At 40.8% G+C, this 21,119-nt stretch overlaps 1 protein-coding gene across 1 annotated transcript in view; it reads right to left on the reverse strand.

Moving 5' to 3' along the window:
• Nucleotides 1-7,504: 7,504 nt before the first annotated feature.
• PTH1R (parathyroid hormone 1 receptor) overlaps nucleotides 7,505-21,119 on the reverse strand; it is a 439,604-nt gene continuing 425,989 nt past the window's right edge. The window contains exons 12-13 of the mRNA XM_040355213.1: nucleotides 10,928-10,969; nucleotides 7,505-8,193 (exon numbers count right to left, since the gene is read on the reverse strand). Coding sequence (XP_040211147.1) covers nucleotides 7,825-8,193; nucleotides 10,928-10,969 — 411 coding nt within the window. The 3' untranslated portion in view covers nucleotides 7,505-7,824. The remainder of the gene's footprint in view (nucleotides 8,194-10,927; nucleotides 10,970-21,119) is intronic.

The following is a 21,119-nucleotide window of genomic DNA, read 5'->3' on the forward strand; positions in this document are numbered from 1 at the left end:
CATATATGATTTTATTAAATCCATTAAATAAAAATAATCGATACCTGTAGTTACTGACGTGTTTCAGCCACTTTCATAGGCCTTAATCATAATGTTATGACTAAGGCCTATGTAAGAGGCTGAAACACGTCAGTTACCACAGGTATTAATTCCTTTTATTGGAAGGATTTAATAAAATCGTATATGTTTTATTTTTGAGACATTGTGATGTCAATTAAAATAGAGATGCTATCTAAAAATAGCCCTAAATGATAAACAGGATGAGATAGAGACTTGTGTGCTCGGGTGGCCCCAGTATTCAGGCATCCAAATATCCAAAGAGAAAAATAAATCAGGCACCACAATGTCTCAAAAATAAAACATATACGATTTTATTAAATCCATCCAATAAAAATAATCAATACCTGTAGTTACTGACATGTTTCAGCCTCTTACATAGGCCTTAATCCTATGACTAAGAGGCTGAAACACATCAGTAACTACAGGTATTGATTCCTTTTATTGGATGGATTTAATAAAATTGTATGTTTTTTTTTGAGACATTGTGGTGCCGGATTTTTTTTCTCTGTGATTCAAGCAGGGACAAGGGGAGATTTTTACTAGAAGGGTCATTTGGGGGAAGGGGGGCAAAAAATAATGTTATGACTAAAGCCTATGTAAGAGGCTGAAACACGTCAGTAACTACAGGTATTGATTCCTTTTATTGGATGGAGGTAATAAAATCGTATATGTTTTATTTTTGAGACATTGTGGTGCCGGATTTTTTTCCTCTGTGATTCAAGCGGGAGAGGGGAGATTTTAGCTAGAAGGGTCATTTGGGGGAAGGGGGGCAAAGAATTATGTTACGACTAAGGCCTATGTAAGATGCTGAAACACGTCAGTAACTACAGGTATTGATTCCTTTTATTGGATGGAGTTAATAAAATTGTATATGTTTTAGTTTTGAGACATTGTGGTGCCGGATTTTTTTCCTCTGTGATTCAAGCGGGAGAGGTGAGATTTTTGATAGAAGGGTTATTGGGGGAAGGGGGAGGGCAAAGAATTATGTTACGACTAAGGCCTATGTAAGAGGCTGAAACACGTCAATAACTACAAGTATTGATTCCTTTTATTGGATGGAGTTAATAAAATCATATATGCTTTATTTTTGAGACATTGTGGTGCCGGATTCAAGCGGGAGAGGGGAGATTTTTGCTAGAAGGGTCATTTGGGGGAAGGGGGGCAAAAAATAATGTTATGACTAAGGCTGAAACACGTCAATAACTACAAGAATTGATTCCTTTTATTGGATGGAGTTAATAAAATCGTATATGCTTTATTTTTGAGACATTGTGGTGCCGGATTCAAGCGGGAGAGGGGAGATTTTTGCTAGAAGGGTCATTTGGGGGAAGGGGGGAGGGCAAAGAATTATGTTACGACTAAGGCCTATGTAAGAGGCATACAAATATCCAATCAAAGAGAAAAATAAATCAGGCACCACAATGTCTCAAAAATAAAACATATACGATTTTATTAAATCCAACCAATAAAAATAATCAATACCTGTAGTTACTGACATGTTTCAGCCTCTTACATAGGCCTTAATCCTATGACTAAGAGGCTGAAACACATCAGTAACTACAGGTATTGATTCCTTTTATTGTATGGATTTAATAAAATTGTATGTTTTATTTTCGAGACATTGTGGTGCCGGATTCAAGCGGGAGAGGGGAGATTTTTGCTAGAAGGGTCATTTGGGGGAAGGGGGGCAAAAAATAATGTTATGACTAAGGCTGAAACACGTCAATAACTACAAGAATTGATTCCTTTTATTGGATGGAGTTAATAAAATCGTATATGGTTTATTTTTGAGACATTGTGGTGCCGGATTCAAGCGGGAGAGGGGAGATTTTTGCTAGAAGGGTCATTTGGGGGAAGGGGGCACAAAATAATGTTATGACTAAGGCTGAAACACGTCAATAACTACACTAATTGATTCCTTTTATTGGATGGAGTTAATAAAATCATATATGCTTTATTTTTGAGACATTGTGGTGCCGGATTCAAGCGGGAGAGGGGAGATTTTTGCTAGAAGGGTCCTTTGGGGGAAGGGGGGCAAAAAATTATGTTATGACTAAGGCTGAAACACGTCAATAACTACAAGTATTGATTATTTTTATTGGATGGAGTTAAAAAAGTTGTGTATGTTTTATTTTTGAGACATTGTGGTGCCGGATTTTTTTTCTCTGAGATTCAAGCGTGAGAGGGAAGATTTTTGCTAGAATGTTCAATTGGGGAAGGGGGGCAAACTGAAAGACACGCTTAGATTTGTTTCCCACTAAAAAAAATAAAAAATAAAATGATATCCAGTAAGATTGTCCCAATTCTTGGGATACACAGAAAGCAGAATTTTATTAAAGTTATAAAAGTGATTAAAGTTTCTACTTCAAAGAGAGATTCTTAGAAACACAGTTAAAATAAATACACAAATAAATAAAAAAAAAAAAAAAATAAATAAATACACAAATAAATAAAAAAATAAATAAATAAATAAATACACAAATAAATAAAAAAAAAAGTTTTATTTCTTCCCAGCTTTTTCAGCATAAAATTATTTTTGCCTTTTTAGAAAACATGTTTGATGCAGCATACAGGGAAACATATTTAAATTTGAATGCAACAATTTGATCAAGTCCATTCATTTTTTTTTCTTTTTTTTAAGTCCGATAAAGATAAAGACACACACATACATTTTTTTCACATAATATTTGATACGTGCATTTAAAGGGAAACTATATATATATACATTTTTTTCCGTATGCCATATACAGAATTCAAATAGGATCAGCTGAATATTAATGATACATTTTTATATGGGTTATTATTTATTTAATTATTAAAAATTAAATATATTTTTTTAAATTTTATAATTTGTAAATATATATGTACATGGGGCAGCCATGCTTGTTTTTTTTACATTCGCTTCAGCCCCCCCAGAAGATTTTACCCCCCTTCCTGACCAGAGCACTTTTTGCAATGCGCTGCGTCGCTTCAACTGACAATTGCGCGGTCGTGCGACGTGGCTCCCAAACAAAATTGACGTAATTTTTTCCCCACAAATAGAGCTTTCTTTTGGTGGTATTTTATCATGTATACATTCCTTGTAATAGGAATAAAAGTGATAAAAAAAAAAATTAAAAAAAAAAAGTGTAAAAAATAAAAGTCAAATAAAAATAAAATTAAAAACTATTTTTTTTTTAAAACGCCCCTGTCACCGGTAGCTCGCGCTCAGAAGCGACCACGCATGTAAGTCCCGCCCACATATGTAAACGCCGTTCAAACACCGCATGTGAGGTATCGTCGCGTGCGTTAGAGCGTGTGCAACAATTCTAGTACTAGACCTTCTCTGTAACTCGAAAATAGTAACCTGTAAAAAAAATTAAAGCCGATCACCACCATTACTAGTAAAAACAATATAAGTCCACAAATCTATCCCCTATCTTGTAAAAAAAAAATACATTTTTTTATTTGGGTATGTTTTACAGCAGAAAGTAAAAAAATATATATTTTTTTTTTCAAGAGGTGATCAATTACCACCAAAAGAAAGCTCTATCGATGGGAATAAAAGGACGTCGATTTTATTTGGTTACAGCGTCGCACGACCGTGCAATTGTCAGTTAGAGGAACGCAGCGCCGTATCTAAAAAAAAAACGGCCTGCTCAGAAAGGGGGAAAAAACCTTTCCAGAGCTGAAGTGGTTAATGGTGAAATTATGTTCTTTACACTTTCGGATTATGGCCCCCAACAGTGCTCACTGGAACATTCAGAAGTTTCGAAATGGCCCTGACAGTGCTCACTGGAACATTCAGGAGTTTCGAAATGGCCCCCAACAGTGCTCACTGGAACATTCAGAAGTTTAGAAATCTTTCTGTATCCAATGCCATCAGTATGTTTTGCAACAATAAGGGTTGGAAAGGTCTTGAGGGAGCTCTTTGCTTTTACCCACCATGAGATGTTTGTGGGACACCTTGGTAATGAGACGCCTTTTTATAGGCCAACCAGCTGATAATAATTTGCACTGACAAGTGAATAGCACCTTTACCAATATATTTACCTAGAAAAATGGTGATGTGTTCAATACTTATTTTACCCGCTGTAGGTGGAGCATTTACCCAACAAAATTGAAATAATTGCCCATTAAATGCAATAATTAAAATATGAAAACAGCAAGAATGTACCAATTCGGCAATCAAGTACAAATAAATTGCTTTTATGTAATTGTTACAATTTTTTAAACGCAAAATGTGTATATAGTGAAAAAATACACAATAGTTTCCCTTTAAATTAGACATGTGTTTTGATTTTTATTCTTTGTAATATAATAAAAAAAAAACACCCATATAAATTGTACAGTTTAAAAAAAAATAATAATAAAAAAAAAAAAAATATATATATATATATATATATATATATATACACACATATATATATATATACATATACACACATATATATATATATATATATATATATATATATATATATACGTATATATATATATATATATATATATATATATATATATATATATCTATCTATATATATATATATATATATTTTACCTCCACTTTGCTTCCCACTTAAATATATTTCCCCTCATTTGCCCGAATGGATTGTGACCATTTAAAAAAATATCAATTATAAACAGTCATCTCCTATTTTTTTTTTTTTTTTTTTTTACATTTAGAAGAAACATATAGTGTAGAACAAAATAATACATTTGTCCAAAAATAAAATAAAAATAAAATAAATCACAAATTTCACAAAAAAAAAAGAAAAATGTCCCACTTGGTCCATAGTATTACTAGCAATTGCTTGTTTTATGGTTTACAACGGATTTGATGTGTACAATATACTTTCTCTACATAGGTATATTTACTTGTTTAAATATATTATATAATTTGTTTTTAATAATTTCAATCATTTATATATTACTGAAAATATATCAGCAGTTTTACTGCCTATTTATGGTACAGTTTAGTTTTTCTCTAGCAAATCTTTAACATTTCCTGAGGCTTAAATCCCTCTTTCATTACCGCTTACCCCAAAGAATTTTTTTTTTTTTATTGGCTAATTGCATAGATGAGATTAATAAAAAAATTTGTGGCTTTTATCTGTCCCTGAAAAAAAAAAAACGAAGGAGGTGAAAATGTTAAAATTTTATTTTCAGTTAATGTATATTTTTTTTTCTGATATTTTAAAGCTTTTTTTTTTCAAGCCTTCCAATTAAGGAGGTGAAAATGTTTCGATTTTATTTTCAGCTAATGTATATTTTTTTCTGATCTTTTTTTTCTGAGCCTTTCAATTAAGGAGGGGAAATTTTAAAATTTTATTTTCAGCTAATGTAGATTTTTTTCTGATCTTTTAAAGCTTTTTTCCCCCAAATCTTTCAATTAAGGAGGGGAAAATGTTGAAATTTTATTTTCAGCTAATGTAGATTTTTTTCTGATCTTTTAAAGCTTTTTCCCCCCAAATCTTTCAATTAAGGAGGGGAAAATGTTGAAATTTTATTTTCAGCTAATGTATAGTTTTTTTCTGATCTTTTAAAGCTTTTTTTTCCCCCAAGCCGTTCAATTAAGGAGGTAAAAATGTTAAATTTTATTTTCAGCTAATGTATATTTTTTTCTGATCTTTTAAAGCTTTTTTTTTTTCCAAGCCATTCAATTAAGGAGGGGAAAATGTTGACATTTTATTTTCAGCTAATGTATAGTTGTTTTCTGATCTTTTTCAAAGCTTTTTTTTCCAAGCCTTTCTATTAAGGTGGGGAAATTTTTTAAATTTTATTTTCAGCTAATGTATATTTTTTCTGATCTTTTAAAGCTTTTTTTTCCCAAGCCGTTCAATTAAGGAGGGGAAAATTTTTAAATAAAATTTTCAGCTAATGCATATTTTTTTCTAATATTTTAAAGCTTTTTTTTCCCCCAAGCCGTTCAATTAAGGAGGTAAAAATGTTTCAATTTTATTTTCAGCTAATGTATATTTTTCTCTGATCTTTCAAAGCTTTTTTTTTCCAAGCCTTTCACTTAAGGAGGTGAAAATGTTTCAATTTTATTTTCAGCTAATGTATATTTTTTTCTGATATTTTAAAGCTTTTTTTCCCCCAAACCTTTCACTTAAGGAGGTGAAAATGTTTAAATTTTATTTTCAGCTAATGTATATTTTTTTTCTGATCTTTTAAAGCTTTTTTTTCCAAGCCTTTCACTTAAGGAGGTGAAAATGTTTCAATTATATTTTCAGCTAATGTATATTTTTTTCTGATCTTTTAAAGCTTTTTTTCCCCCAAGCCTTTCAATTAAGGAGGGGAAAATGTTGACATTTTATTTTCAGCTAATGTATATTTTTTTCTGATCTTTTTTTTCCGAGCCTTTCAATTAAGGAGGGGAAATTTTTTAAATTTAATTTTCAGCTAATGTATATTTTTTTCTGATCTTTTAAAGCTTTTTTTTCCCCAAGCCTTTTAATTAAGGTAGGGAATTTTTTTAAATTTTATTTTCAACTAATGTATATTTTTTTCTGATCTTTTAAAGCTTTTTTTTTCCCAAGCCGTTCAATTAAGGAGGGGAAAAATTTTAAATTTTATTTTCAGCTAATGTATATTTTTTTTCTGATCTTTTAAAGCTTTTTTTCCCCAAGCCTTTCAATTAAGGAGGGGAAAATGTTAAAATTTTATTTTCAGCTAATGTATAGTTTTTTTTCTGAATGTACTGTATAGTTTTTTTTCTGATCTTTTAAAGATTTTTTTTCCAAGCCTTTCAATTAAGGTGGGGACATTTTTTAAATTTTATTTTCAGCTAATGTATATTTTTTTCTAATCTCTTAAAGATTTTTTTTCCGAGCCTTTCAATTAAGGAGGGGAAAATGTTGAAATTTTATTTTCAACTAATGTATGTTTTTTTCTGATCTTTTAAAGCTTTTTTTTCCCAAGACTTTCAATTAAGGAGGGTAAATTTTAAAAATTGTATTTTCAGCTAATGTATTTTTTTCTGATCTTTTAAAGCTTTTTTTTTTTCCGAGCCTTTCAATTAAGGAGGTGAAAATGTTAAAATTTTATTTTCAGCTAATGTATATTTTTTTCCTTTAGCAATTTTCAACTCCTATTAACTGAGGTGACATATCTTGACATAAAAAAAAAAAAACAACAATTATGTTAAATAATTGTCAATAATAATAAACCAGGTACTGTACCGGAGATGCATATTCTGATAAATAAAATCTCTGAGTAAAAAATGTAAAAGTCAGACCTGAACTTTTGTAAATGGCTGAATAATTATCTCTTTCACATGCATAATTTGCCATTCACGTTTTGTGTCTCCTAGAAAATGTAATTACAATATTTTTTTTAAATCCACATCTCTAACATAGAGGATTGATAAATAAGTGTCTTGCAAATAATAAAAACAAAAAAAATATTTATAACAATAAAAAATAAAATATATATAAAAGAAATTATACAAAGCATCAAAAAATAAAACAAACTGGTACATTGTAAAAAAAAAAAAAAAATTAAATGCACAAAATTACTAATGTTTTGTGCTCTGGTGATTTGGAGAAATCGGTTAGGACGGACAAAATTGTGATAATTTTTTTTTATCATTCACCAAAACAATTGGTGCAATATATATATATATTTATATAGATGTATTCTTGACCCGGAAATAGAAGGAGGTGAGTGATCCACTTTAACCTCAGATCTGGGGCTTTTTTCCTTTAAGTCTTTGCCCCGCGAAATGTTCGATTTTTTCCCTCCTCTTAGGGGTGTGAAAACTTTGGACGGTCATGAAAATATTTACATAACGGTCTCTCTCTCTTCTTCTTCTACAACTTCCGCCGCGGGCCTTTCGGCGTCGTAGACTCCGGAGCCGTTGAGGTAATCCTCGTCTTTGTTATACTGCTCAGGTCCCGAGGACGGTATAGAGTTTTCGGAGATCGAGCCGTTTTTTACGTAGCCCGGTAAGTTCCTGTGGCCGTTCAGGGCTGCGGACACGAATCTGGTGTTGAGGTGTAAGGCCAAGGGTCCCCTTGTGGTGACGTTGGTAACACTCGTATGGGAGACCATAGGTCCGTAAGAGTAGGTTGTGCTTCCGCTTCTGGCTTTCCTCTTAAAATCGAGTGCCAGGGTCCACCTGCTCCAAGATTTCTTAATTTCTGCTTGTACCTGGAAGAGAAAATGTAGCCAATTGAAGAGGAACCGTGGGCTGAACTGGGCCTGCCTATCTCTGCCTATCATTGCCTATCTCTTCTTATATATGCCTATCTCTTCCTATCTTTGCCTATCTCATCCTATCTTTGCCTATCTCTTCCTAGCTTTGCCTATCTCATCCTATCTCTGCCTATCTCTGCCTATCTTTGCCTATCTCTGCCTATATCTGCCTATCTCTGCCTATATCTGTCTATATCTGTCTATCTCTGCCCATCTCATCCTATCTCTGCCTATCTCTGATTATCTTTGCCTATCTCTGATTATCTTTGCCTATCTCTGCTTATCTTTGCCTATCTCTGCTTATCTTTGCCTATCTCTGCTTATCTTTGCCTATCTCTGCTTATCTTTGCCTATCTCTTCCTATCTTTGCCTATCTCATCCTATATTTGCCTATCTCATCCTATATTTGCCTATCTCTGCTTATCTTTGCCTATCTCTGCTTATCTTTGCCTATCTCTTCCTATCTTTGCCTATCTCTTCCTATCTTTGCCTATCTCATCCTATCTTTGCCTATCTCATCCTATCTTTGCCTATCTCATCCTATCTTTGCCTATCTCTTCCTATCTCTGCCTATCTCTGCTTATCTTTGCCTATCTTTTCCTATCTTTGCCCATCTTATCTATCTTTGCCTATCTCATCCTATCTTTGCCTATCTCTGTCTATCTTTGCCTATATCTGCCTATCTCATCCTAGCTTTGCCTATCTCATCCTATCTTTGCCTATCTCTTCCTAGCTTTGCCTATCTCTTCCTAGCTTTGCCTATCTCTTCCTAGCTTTGCCTATCTCTTCCTATGGCCTATCTCTGCCTATCTTTGCCTATCTTTGCCTATCTCTGCCTATCTCTGCCTATCTCTGCCTATCTCTGCTTATCTTTGCCTATCTCATCCTATCTCTGCCTATCTCTGCTTATCTTTGCCTATCTCTGCTTATCTTTGCCTATCTCTTCCTATCTTTGCCTATCTCATCCTATATTTGCCTATGTCATCCTATATTTGCCTATCTCTGCTTATCTTTGCCTATCTCTTCCTATCTTTGCCTATCTCATCCTATCTTTGCCTATCTCTTCCTATCTCTGCCTATCTCTTCCTATCTCTGCCTATCTCTGCCTATCTCTTCCTATCTCTGCCTATCTCTGCTTATCTTTGCCTATCTTTTCCTATCTTTGCCCATCTCATCTATCTTTGCCTATCTCATCCTATCTTTGCCTATCTTTGCCTATATCTGCCTATCTCTGCCTATCTCATCCTAGCTTTGCCTATCTCATCCTAGCTTTGCCTATCTCATCCAAGCTTTGCCTATCTCTTCCTAGCTTTGCCTATCTCTTCCTAGCTTTACCTATCTCATCCTATCTTTGCCTATCTTTGCCTATCTCAGCTTACCTTTGCTTATCTTTGCCTACACTGACATAACTGTTCTTGACAAAGTAGAGGTGAGGTGATGGACTTTGATATCCCACCCATCATACAAAAACTAGAAGTGAGACTCGATGGAATGGCCTTGGCAGCTCCACAACAAGGTCGGGGGTCTACCAAGAAGATAGGGGCCACCGGGATTGAAAAATCCACATGAAACCTAAGAACAGAGCACCAACCGTTCATCTTAAGCAGGGGTCTCCAAACTTTTTTAATAAAGGGCCAGTTTACTGTCCTTCAGACTTCAGGGATGCCCGACTGTGGCCAGTGGGAGTAAAAAAATTACTGGTATTAGTGGGTGGACTAGTGCCCCATCGTTGGTTTCAGAGGGAGGAATAATGTCCCATCATTGGTGTCATCAGGGGGGGGATAGTGCCTCCACATTGGTATCAGTGGGAGGAATAGTGCCCCATCGTTGGTGTCAGTGGGAGGAATAATGTCCCATTGTTGGTGTCAGTGGGAGGAATAGTGCCCCATCTTTGCTTTAGTGGGAGGAATAGTGCCCCAATGTTGGTCTCATTGGGAGGAATAGTGCCCTATCATTGGTGTCAGTGGAAGGAATGGTACCTCTTTGTTGGTATTAGTGAGAAGAACAGTCCCTCATCATTGGTGTTAGTGGGAGGAATTATGCCCCAACATTGGTGTCAGTGGGATGAGAAGTGCCCCATCTTTGCTTCAGTGGGAGGAATAGTGTCCCATCATTGGTGTCAGTGGGAGGAATAGTGCCCCATCATTGGTGTCAGTGGGAGGAACAATGCCCCATCATTGGTGTCAATGCGAGGAACTTTGCACATTGTTGGTGTCATCTGGGAAATAGTGCCTGTCAATGGGGGGGGGGGGATAATGCCCCATCATTGCTTTAGTGGGGGGAATAGTGCCCATCATTGATGTTAATGGAAGGAATGGTGCCTCTTTGTTGGGATTAGTGGGAAGAACAGTCCCCCATCATTGGTATCAGTGGGAGGAATAGTGCCCCCCCCCCATTAGTAGTGTTATTGGGAAGAATAGTGCCCCATCATTGGTGCCAATGTAAGGAATTTTGCCACATCGTTGGTGCCATTGGGAGGAATAATGACCAATGAGGAGATCAAGAGACGATTTGAGATCCCCCCTAAACATTCAACCCAAGGTGAATTCCTGATATCAAACCTCACAAGTCATTATAAAATCTCACGTTGGGGGAGGCGTCCTGCGGGGATTACAGCGCTAAAGTGCCAATATCACCTCCCCTCCCCCAACCCCATCTTCTATCCCTCCGAATTACAATGATTACTTACCTCCCCATTACAGAAGCAGTATATAATAGCAACAAAAAATCCCTGCAAAAAAAAAGGAAATATTCAAATAACAATCCAGATGTAGAAATATTTCCATATAACAGGCGGACAAGACGAGGGATATGGAGGCTGATTGGTAGACATGTGCAATTCGTATAGTTCCAAATTCCTTTTTTTAAACAAATTTAGATAAATTCGTTAATTCCGAATATCCACATTTTTCAGAATTTCCAAATTTTCAAATTTTTGAATTTCCGAATTTAATAGAAGTATTCGTGAATTTGAAATTCAGAAATTTGGAAATTTCGAAAATAAGAATGAAAATACGAAAATTCAAAAGAACGAAAATCAGAAAAGAATAACAAAAATCTGAAAATTCAAAGAATCTTGAATAGTAACTAATAGTAACTTAACTATTACCAGGGCTTTTTTTCAGCAGGAACGCGGGGGAACGCAGTTCTGGCACCTCCAGCTCTGAATGTACGTAATGGCAAGTGGTGCTGGGGTCTACTGGAGGGCAGGGATGGACTGGCCATTGGGACTACAGGGAGTTTCCCGGTGGGCCGATGGCTCAGTGGGCCGGCTTCAGTGACAGTGGACTGCCGCCCACCTCCGCTCCTCTGTCTCTCCCTCCCCGCAGCGCTCACCTCCTCTCCCTCCCCTCAGCGCTCACCTAGGGGGAACAGAGAAGCAGTGGGAGGAGCAGGGACGACGACAGAGGAGCATGGGGGAGGGGACAGACAGCTGACTCAACAGCTATGGCCTGGGAGTTTCTCACTTCTGCCTAATCTTGTCCCATAAGGGAGGGCACCAAACTTATTCTTTGCCCCGGGTGAAATAATGTCTAGCTTCCCCACTGGTACTGCCTATAAGAGTACCAGTACCAGCCGTTCTACTCTAATAAAGTAAAACGGATAGTGGCTAGTGAAGGGGGAGAGGGGGCTTGGGTGGCTGGGGGGGTGCGGGAGTTGTCCGGTCGCCGTGGGAGAGACCTGGCAAAGTGGGCCAGTCTAGATGAAGTCCAGGGCCAAATTTTTGTCCCAGTCCAGCCCTGCTGGAGGGTCTATTAATGCTGGTTGCTGGGGGATCTATTGTTGCTGGAGGGGATCTATTTTTACAGGGGGAGGGTCTATTGTTGCTGGGGAGGTCAGTTGTCGCTGTAAGGGATCTATTGTTTCTGGGGGGGGCACTTATGCTACTGGGAGAGAATCGTTGCTGGGAGACATCAACTGTTGAGGGAGGGGTCTATTGTTGCTAGCTGTTCAAAGTCCATTGTTGCTGGGGGAGCTCCATTGTTGCTGGCTACAGGGGGATCTATTTTACTTCCTAACATATACAAATTACTTAGCACCACAAATTGATACACAAAGAGGTGGGTAGGGGGTGGAACCAAGAAATGGTGCTCAGAGGTGGGTAGGGGGTGGAACCAAGAAATGGTGCTAAGAGGTGGGTAGGGAGTGGAACCAAGAAATGGTGCTCAGAGGTGGGTAGGGGGTGGAACCAAGAAATGGTGCTCAGAGGTGGGTAGGGAGTGGAACCAAGGAATGGTGCTCAGAGGTAGGTAGGGGTGGAACCAAGGAATGGTGCTCAGAGGTTGGTAGGGAGTGGAACCAGGGAATAGTGCTCAGAGGAGGGTAGGGAGTGGAACAAAAGAATGGTGTTCGGAGGTTGGCAGAGAGTGGAACCAAGAAATTGTGCTCGGAGGTTGGTAGGGAGTGGAACCAAGGAATGATGGGTAGGGAGTGGAACCAAGGAATGGTGCTCGGAGGTTGGTAGGGAGTGGAACCAAGGAATGATGGGTAGGGAGTGGAACCAAGGAATGGTGCTTGGAGGTGGGTAGGGAGTGGAACCAAGGAATGATGGGTAGGGAGTGGAACCAAGGAATGGTGCTTGGAGGTGGGTAGGAAGTGGAACCAAGGAATTGTGCTCGGAGGTTGGTAGGGAGTGGAACCAAGGAATGATGAGTAGGGAGTGGAACCAAGGAATGGTGCTCAGAGGTAGGTAGGGGGTGGAACCAACGAATGGTGCTCGGAGGTGGGTAGGGGGTGGAACCAAGGAATTGTGCTGGGAGGTTGGTAGGGAGTGGAACCAAGGAATGATGGGTAGGGAGTGGAACCAAGGAATGGTGCTCGGAGGTTGGTAGGGAGTGGAACCAAGGAATGATGGGTAGGGAGTGGAACCAAGGAATTGTGCTCGGAGGTTGGTAGGGAGAGGAACCAAGGAATGATGGGTAGGGAGTGGAAAATAGGAATGGTGCTCGGAGATGGGTAGGGAGTGGAACCAACGAATGGTGCTCGGAGGTGGGTAGGGAGTGGAACCAAGGAATGGTGCTCGGAGGTGGGTAGGGAGTGGAACCAACGAATGGTGCTCGGAGGTGGGTAGGGGGTGGACACAACAGGTGACTCGGGAAGTAGGGAGCTCCTGCACCTGTTCTCTGAGAAAAAAAGCCCTGACTATTACTAACTATTAAATTATAGGTATTGGAATTTCCTTTCAAATTAGGCTGCTGGTGAACATAACGAATACGAATTTATCCGAAGTTACGAATTATCTGAAATAACGAATGCTGCATCTAAACTAATGAAATATAACAAATTAATAATAATAAAGAACAACAATAATAATTATTAATTTATTATTATTTCATTTCGTTCCATTTGTTTAGAGGCGGCATTCTTTGTTTCGGATAATTCGTAACTTCAGATACATTTTGTATTCGTTACGTTCACTTACAGCCAAATTTGAAAGGAAATTCCAATACCTATAATTTAAAAGTTATTGTTAGTTAGTTAGTTAGTTATTATTTTAGAATTTTTTGATTTTCATTCTTTCTAATTTTTGGATTTTCCTTTCTTATTTTCGAATTTACGAATTCAGAATTTTCAAATTTACGAATTTACGAATACTGAATTTTCAAATTTGCGAATTTACGAATTTTTCTAATTTACGAATTTAGGAATTAACATTTTTTTTTTTAATTTTAGAATCCCCCCCCCCCCCCCAAAAAAAGAGGTATGAAACGAAACGAAAGCCAACAAATTTTTCGGGCAGTGCACATGTCTACTGATTGGATAAAGGAGCTGAGAATTTTCACACATATTCTGCCTAGAATGATACATTGAAAAGAAACAGGAATTTGCTCGTCACGTGATTGGAGGATTGAAGTGAATACATAAATACGGTAGACAATTTGTTGACTGATGAATGCCTAAGTGCTCTTTGATTGCTTTGTATCCCTTTCCAGCTGTATACATTGTTACATAGTTACATACATACATAGTTACACCAGTCCATCTAGTTCAACCAATTAAAAAAAAAAAACACACAGATGGAAAACCTTCATATACACAATCCTATACCCACAGTTGATCCAGAGGAAGGTAAAAAAAAAAACGCAATAAGCGTTTGTTGATTGGTTTGCGCAAAAGTTATAGCACCTACAGAATAGGGGGAAGTTTTATGGCATTTTTTTTTTTTTACTAGTAATGGTGGCAATCTGCGATTTTTATTGGAACTGCGAAATTACGGCGGACACATCGCACACTTTTGACGCTATTTTGGGACCATTGTCATTTATACAGCGATCAGTGCTAAAAATAGCCACTGATTGTTGTGTAAATGACACTGGCAGGGAAGGGGTTAAACACTAGGGGGCGATCAAGGGGTTAAGTGTGTCCTAGGGAGTGATTCTAACTGTGGGGGGGATGGACTACCACTGACATGGCAGCGATCACTGCTCCCGGTCACAGGGAGCAGGAGATCCCTGACATGTCACTAGGCAGAACAGGGAAATGCCTTGTTTACATAGACATCTCCCCGTTCTGCTCTCCACACCATAATCACGGGCCACTGGCGAACATCGAGTTCAGGGAACCGGCGAGCACACTTCCGAGGCATGCGGCGGGCATGCGTGTGCCCGATAGGTGGCAGATTCAAAGGGATGTACAGGTACACCCATTTGTCTGCCCATGCCATTCTGCCAACGTATATATCGGCGTGCGGCGGTCGGAAAGCGGTTAACAACAGATGAGTCATCAGCTGTCAGTAGGCTTTGCCAGCAATAGAAAAATAATGGCGTGGGCGTCCCGCCCAAATCCATACCAGGCCCTTTGGGAACCAGATTCCGATAAGCCCCCTGCCTGCAGACTCCCACAACCACCGCCCAGGGTTGTGGGGAGGAGGCCCTTTTCCCCCATCAACACCACTGACCAAAATCTGGTCAAGGTGCCAAAAACCAAATACAAGTCCAAAGGAGAAAGAAGGTTTGCTTTTCAAGGTCCGAGACTATGGAACGCTTTACCAACCAGCATTCGGTTGGAGGAAAACCACCTGACTTTCAGAAGACGGATTAAAACTCTGCTCTTTTGATGTCATGAGACACGAAACATCAAGCGCCCAGAGGCGATTCAGTTCGCATGTGCCGCGCTATATAAGTTTTTCATTCATTCATTCATTCAACATGGAAACAAGGTGCTTTGTGGTGTGGGGGGGGGGCAGAGCCCCCCTTGCCCCAAAGCACCCCCCAAATGTTGAGGGGTACGTGGACTGGTATGGTTCAGGAGTGAGCGCCCCCCACTTTCCTGCATCCTTGGATTAGGGTCTGGTATGGATTTTGAGGGGGGCCACATGCCATTTTTTAAAAAAATTGGTGCGGGAATTCATCTCAAAATTCATTCCAGACTTAAGAGAGGGATCCCCTTAAAATCCACATGAGACTCAAAGGGCCCAATCTCTCTCACTAGACTAGATGATTTACTGCCACTGAATCCCGTGAGATCCTCCAATCTTCACAGTGGTATCTTCCTCAAGCGTCCGCCCGCTTCCCTGCTGGATCCCTAGGTTGGCACTCAAGATACTCCTCAAGCGTCGCCCCACTGGCCTGCTCGGGCCCTAGCTTGACACACAAGGCTGCTCTCCGGTGGCTGGGCCCCTGGCTTGGCACTCAAGATACTCCTCAAGGTACACCCTCGCTGGCCCGCTTGGTCCCTGGCCCGCTTGGTCCCTGGCTTGACACACAAGCCTGCTCTGCAAGCATCACCTCCGGTGGTTGGATCCCTGACTTGATACCCACAGAAGTTTCCCGATTCTTCACCGGTTGGTGAGAATACTGTTCTGGTACTTGTTTCAGCTACTCACTGTGGTCCCTGGTAATAAGGCGGATGGTCCCTTAGCGGCGACAGCTTTCCCTCTACCCCCGACCACAGCAGGCTCTCCGGCCGGCAGAACCGGCACTTCTGGTTGGACTGCAAGCAGCAATCCCAACCCTGTGCTGCTCTCTTGCTTCTGGATAGACCCTCAGACAGCCTAGAAGCCAGATGTGCCCGGGGTTGTGGGGAGGAGGCCCTTTTCCCCATCAACACGGAAACAAGGTGCTTTGTGGTGTGGGGGGGGGGCAGAGCCCCCTTGCCCCAAAGCACCCCCCAAATGTTGAGGGGTACATGGACTGGCATGGTTCAGGAGTGAGCGCCCCCCCACTTTCCTGCATCCTTGGATTAGGGTCTGGTATGGATTTTGAGGGGGGCCAATCCCAACCCTGTGCTGCTCTCTTGCTTCTGGATAGACCCTCAGACAGCCTAGAAGCCAGATGTGCCCGGGATAGGCCCAATCCCTGACCTAGCAGCTTGGGCATCACAACAAATTGTCCTCCCCAGACAGCCGTCCAGGTGGCACTGAACCCCCGATCACCTGACTCCACCCAAATAGATAGGTTCTCCCAGCAGGCCAAGGGATTCAAGAAAACCCTTCCCCATTGGCTGAGATGCCCCACATACTCCTAACCTGTCCTTGCACTGCCCTTCTCGTATCTAATGTCACCAGCTACCCGGCCACCTAGCGGCAGAACAGAAAAGTGCAGCAATGCCAGACTTAGGGAGAAATCAATCGATCCCTAACAATTAGCCAAAGTTGTTGCTCCTGGCTGGTAAATTTAGGAGTAACCCTGCCCAAACTCCAGGGTGCTACACTCTGATTGTGTGACCCCTTTTTTTCTACTTGATTCTGTTATCTGTCACTAGTGTATACCTTGACTGTTAATCACTTCACATCCACCCTATTGTAACATGATGGCCACAGGAATCCTTTGTCCCTCCGGGCAGCCGTCATATGACGTTCTTGGCTTCCCGGCATTGTAGAGAGCGTGCACGCTCCCGCCGCATTGCTCGGGACCCAAAGCGTGTGCCCGGCAGCCACGATGTCCGCAGGGCACGGCCGCAGGAACCCTTTCTCCCTCCGGGCGGCCGTCATATGACGTTCTCGGCTTCCCGACATTGTAGAGAGCGTGCACGCTCCCGCCGCATCGCTCGGGACCCGATGCGGCCACTTCACATCCACCCTATTGTAACATGATGGCCGGGTGGCCGTCATATGACGTTCTCGGCTTCCCGGCATTGTAGAGAGTGCACACGCTCCTGCCAAATCGTTCGGAACCCGATGCGCGTGCCCGGCAGCCACGATGCCACCCTTTGTCCCCCCGGGCGGCTGTCATATGATGTTCTCGGCTTCCCGGCATTGTAGAGAGCACGCACACTCCCGCCGCATCGCTCGGCACCCTATGCGGCCACTTCACATCCGCCCTATTGTAACATGATGGCCGCAGAAACTCTTTGTCCCTCCGGGCGGCCGTCATATGACGTCCTCGGCTTCCCGGCATTGTAGAGAGCGCGCATGCTCCCGCCGCATCGCTCGGTACCCGATGCGCGTGCCCGGGTACCGGTGTGGATGTGGATCTGTGTGTGTAAACACACAGATCCACGTCCTGTCCGTGTAGATGAGAACTTGTATATAGGAATACCAATCAGTCTCCTCCCCTCATCAGTCCCCTCCCACCACAGTTAGAATCACTCCCTAGGACACACAATTAACCCCTTGATCGCCCCCTAGTGGTTAACCCCTTCCCTGCCAGTGACATTTATAAAGTAATCTGTGCATTTTTATAGGTCCCAAAATAGCGTCAAAAGTGTCCGATATTATAATAATATTAAAATAAAAATGATAAAAAAAAAAATATGTAGAAGAATACGTATCGGCCTAAACTGAGGAAAAAAACTTTTTATTTTTTTAATTGTGGATATTTATTATAGCAAAAAGTAAAACATATTGGGCCAGATTTAGGTAGAATCGCCCTACGCTGTGGCGGCGTAACGTATTACATTTACGTTACACCGCCGCAAGTTTTCAGCGTAAGTGCTTGATTCACAAAGCACTTGCCTGTAAACTTGCGGCGACGTAGCGTAAATCCGCCCGGCGCAAGCCCGCCTAATTCAAATGGGGCAGGACCATTTAAATTAAGCGCGTTCCCGCGCCGAACGTACTGCGCATGCTCCGTCCCTAAAATTTCCCGACGTGCATTGCTCTAAATGACGTCGCAAGGACGTCATTGGTTTCGACGTTAACGTAAATGGCGTCCAGCGCCATTCACGGACGACTTACGCAAACGACGTGAAATTTCAAATTTCGACGCGGGAACGACGGCCATACTTAACATTGGCCAGATCACCTAGAGGGCAGGTTTAGTTTTACGCCGCTCATCTCTACGGAAACAACGTAAATTTACAGCGACGGGCAAATCGTACGTTCGTGAATCGGCGTAACTAGTCATTTGCATATTCTACGCCGACCGCAATGGAATCGCCACCTAGCGGCCAGCCTAGAATTGCAGCCTAAGATCCGATGGTGTAAGTCACTTACACCTGTCGGATCTTAGGGCTATCTATGCGTAACCTGATTCTATGAATCAGCCGCATAGATACGACAATCATATCTCAGCGATACGACTGCGTTTTAGGAGATACGCCGTCGTATCTCTTTTATGAATCTGGCCTATTGGTTTGTTTTTTTCAAAATTGTCGCTCTTTTTTTGTTTATAGCGCAAAAAATAAAAACCTCAGAGGTGATCAAATACCACCAAAAGAAAGCTCTATTTGTGGGGAAAAAAAGGAACGTCAATTTTGTTTGGATGCCACGTCGCACGACCGCGCAATTGGCAGTTGAAGCGACGCAGTGCCGAAATTCTTCCGGGGCTGAAGTGGTTAAAAGCAGATTTCTTTGAAAAATACAAATAAAGGAATTACAAACAAATAAAAAATTATTAAAAAAAATTAAAATAAAAAAAATCAGAGCTCACACGTCGGGGAATGTGTTTTTCCAAATATGTAATCAGATTAAAAAAAAACGGGCACGAAAAGCCGCCAACTGATCTAATTCACCCGACAAAATGCACGGGGGCGAGTCCAATCTCGGTCATTGATCCGCTCGTCTCATTGGAACCTCTTCAATAAATCCCGGGGACAAATTGTCGGATTTATCCGGGACAATTCGTTTCGTTCCGCAATTTTTTTTACGACGACCCCGGGCAGAGCCGACTACATCATGGCCACCGGATCGGCTCTTCCTGACTCATCCTGGAGACCGAGACAGAATTTTTGCAGACGACTCGGAAAGCGCTGACTGCGTTGTGACCAGATTGCGTGAGTCATTCAGACTCGTTATAGCAAACGTTATAATTAGCTGTAAACAATCCCGGGCGACTGTTACATTTTGTTTTTCTGATACATTTTCAAGGTGTGGATTCCAACTCATTTAGCACCTATGTCCAGCAGAACTGCGGTCCTGGATTTGAATCTCTGCCGCGACACTATACTGTGTGAATGTCTCCATCTAGTGGTCACAATGCAGTACTTTCCTATATATATATATTTTCCTATATCTCAGGAAAATACCACATAATGGCCACTAGATGGAGCTGACAATCATAGGAAATACACACATTAAACACATTGTTGCGATTACATGGATTGCTTTTCAGAGGAGTGGCATTATAGCAGTATACAGAGCATCCAGAAAGTATTCACAGTTTCCACATTATGTTATGTTATGTTACAACCTTATTCCAAAATGAATTCAATGAATTATTTCCCTCAAAATTCATAAATATTACAGACTCCTCCCATGTACATAAGTATCACAGGCTCCTCCCATGTACACAAGTATCACAGGCTCCTCCCATGTACACAAGTATCACAGACTCCTCCCATGTACATAAGTATCACAGGCTCCTCCCATGTACATAAGTATCACAGGCTCCTCCCATGTACATAAGTATCACAGGCTCCTCCCATGTACATAAGTATCACAGGCTCCTCCCATGTACATAAGTATCACAGGCTCCTCCCATGTACATAAGTATCACAGGCTCCTCCCATGTACATAAGTATCACAGGCTCCTCCCATGTACATAAGTATCACAGGCTCCTCCCATGTACATAAGTATCACAGGCTCCTCCCATGTACATACGTATCACAGGCTCCTCCCATGTACATAGGTTTCACAGGCTCCTCCCATGTACATAAGTATCACAGCCTTTGTTCAATACTTTGGTGAAGCTCCTTTGGCACCAATTACAGCCTCAAGAGGAGCCTGTGATACTTATGTACATGGGAGGAGCCTGTGATACTTATGTACATGGGAGGAGCCTGTGATACTTATGTACATGGGAGGAGCCTGTGATACTTATGTACCTGGGAGGAGCCTGTGATACTTATGTACATGGGAGGAGCCTGTGATACCTATGTACATGGAAGGTGCCTGTGATACTTATGTACATGGGAGGAGTCTGTGATACGTATGTACATGGGAGGAGCCTGTGATACTTATGTACATGGGAGGAGCCTGTGATACTTATGTACATGGGAGGAGCCTGTGATACTTATGTACATGGGAGGAGCCTGTGATACTTATGTACCTGGGAGGAGCCTGTGATACTTATGTACATGGGAGGAGCCTGTGATACTTATGTACATGGGAGGAGCCTGTGATACTTATGTACATGGGAGGAGCCTGTGATACTTATGTACATGGGAGGAGCCTGTGATACTTATGTACATGGGAGGAGCCTGTGATACTTATGTACATTTTTTTCATTTTTCTTTATTTTGGATAAACTTGCAAAGATTTTACACAAACTTCTTTCTCGTTGTCATTATGGGGGATTGAATTGAATCCATTTTGGAATAAGGCTGTAACGTAGCAAAATGTGAAAAAAGTGAAGCGCTGTGAATACTTTCCAGATGAATTTGTTTTATTTATTGAATTTTTTGTATTTGTAATTGTAGCTTTTTTTGTCGTTTTTTATTAGCCTGGCTTTGCATACAGATCAGGAGAGTGGGTGATGTGGAAACAAAGACAACAATTCTA

The sequence above is a fragment of the Rana temporaria genome, chromosome 5 (genome assembly GCF_905171775.1).
Source record: "Rana temporaria chromosome 5, aRanTem1.1, whole genome shotgun sequence".
NCBI lineage: Eukaryota > Metazoa > Chordata > Amphibia > Anura > Ranidae > Rana > Rana temporaria.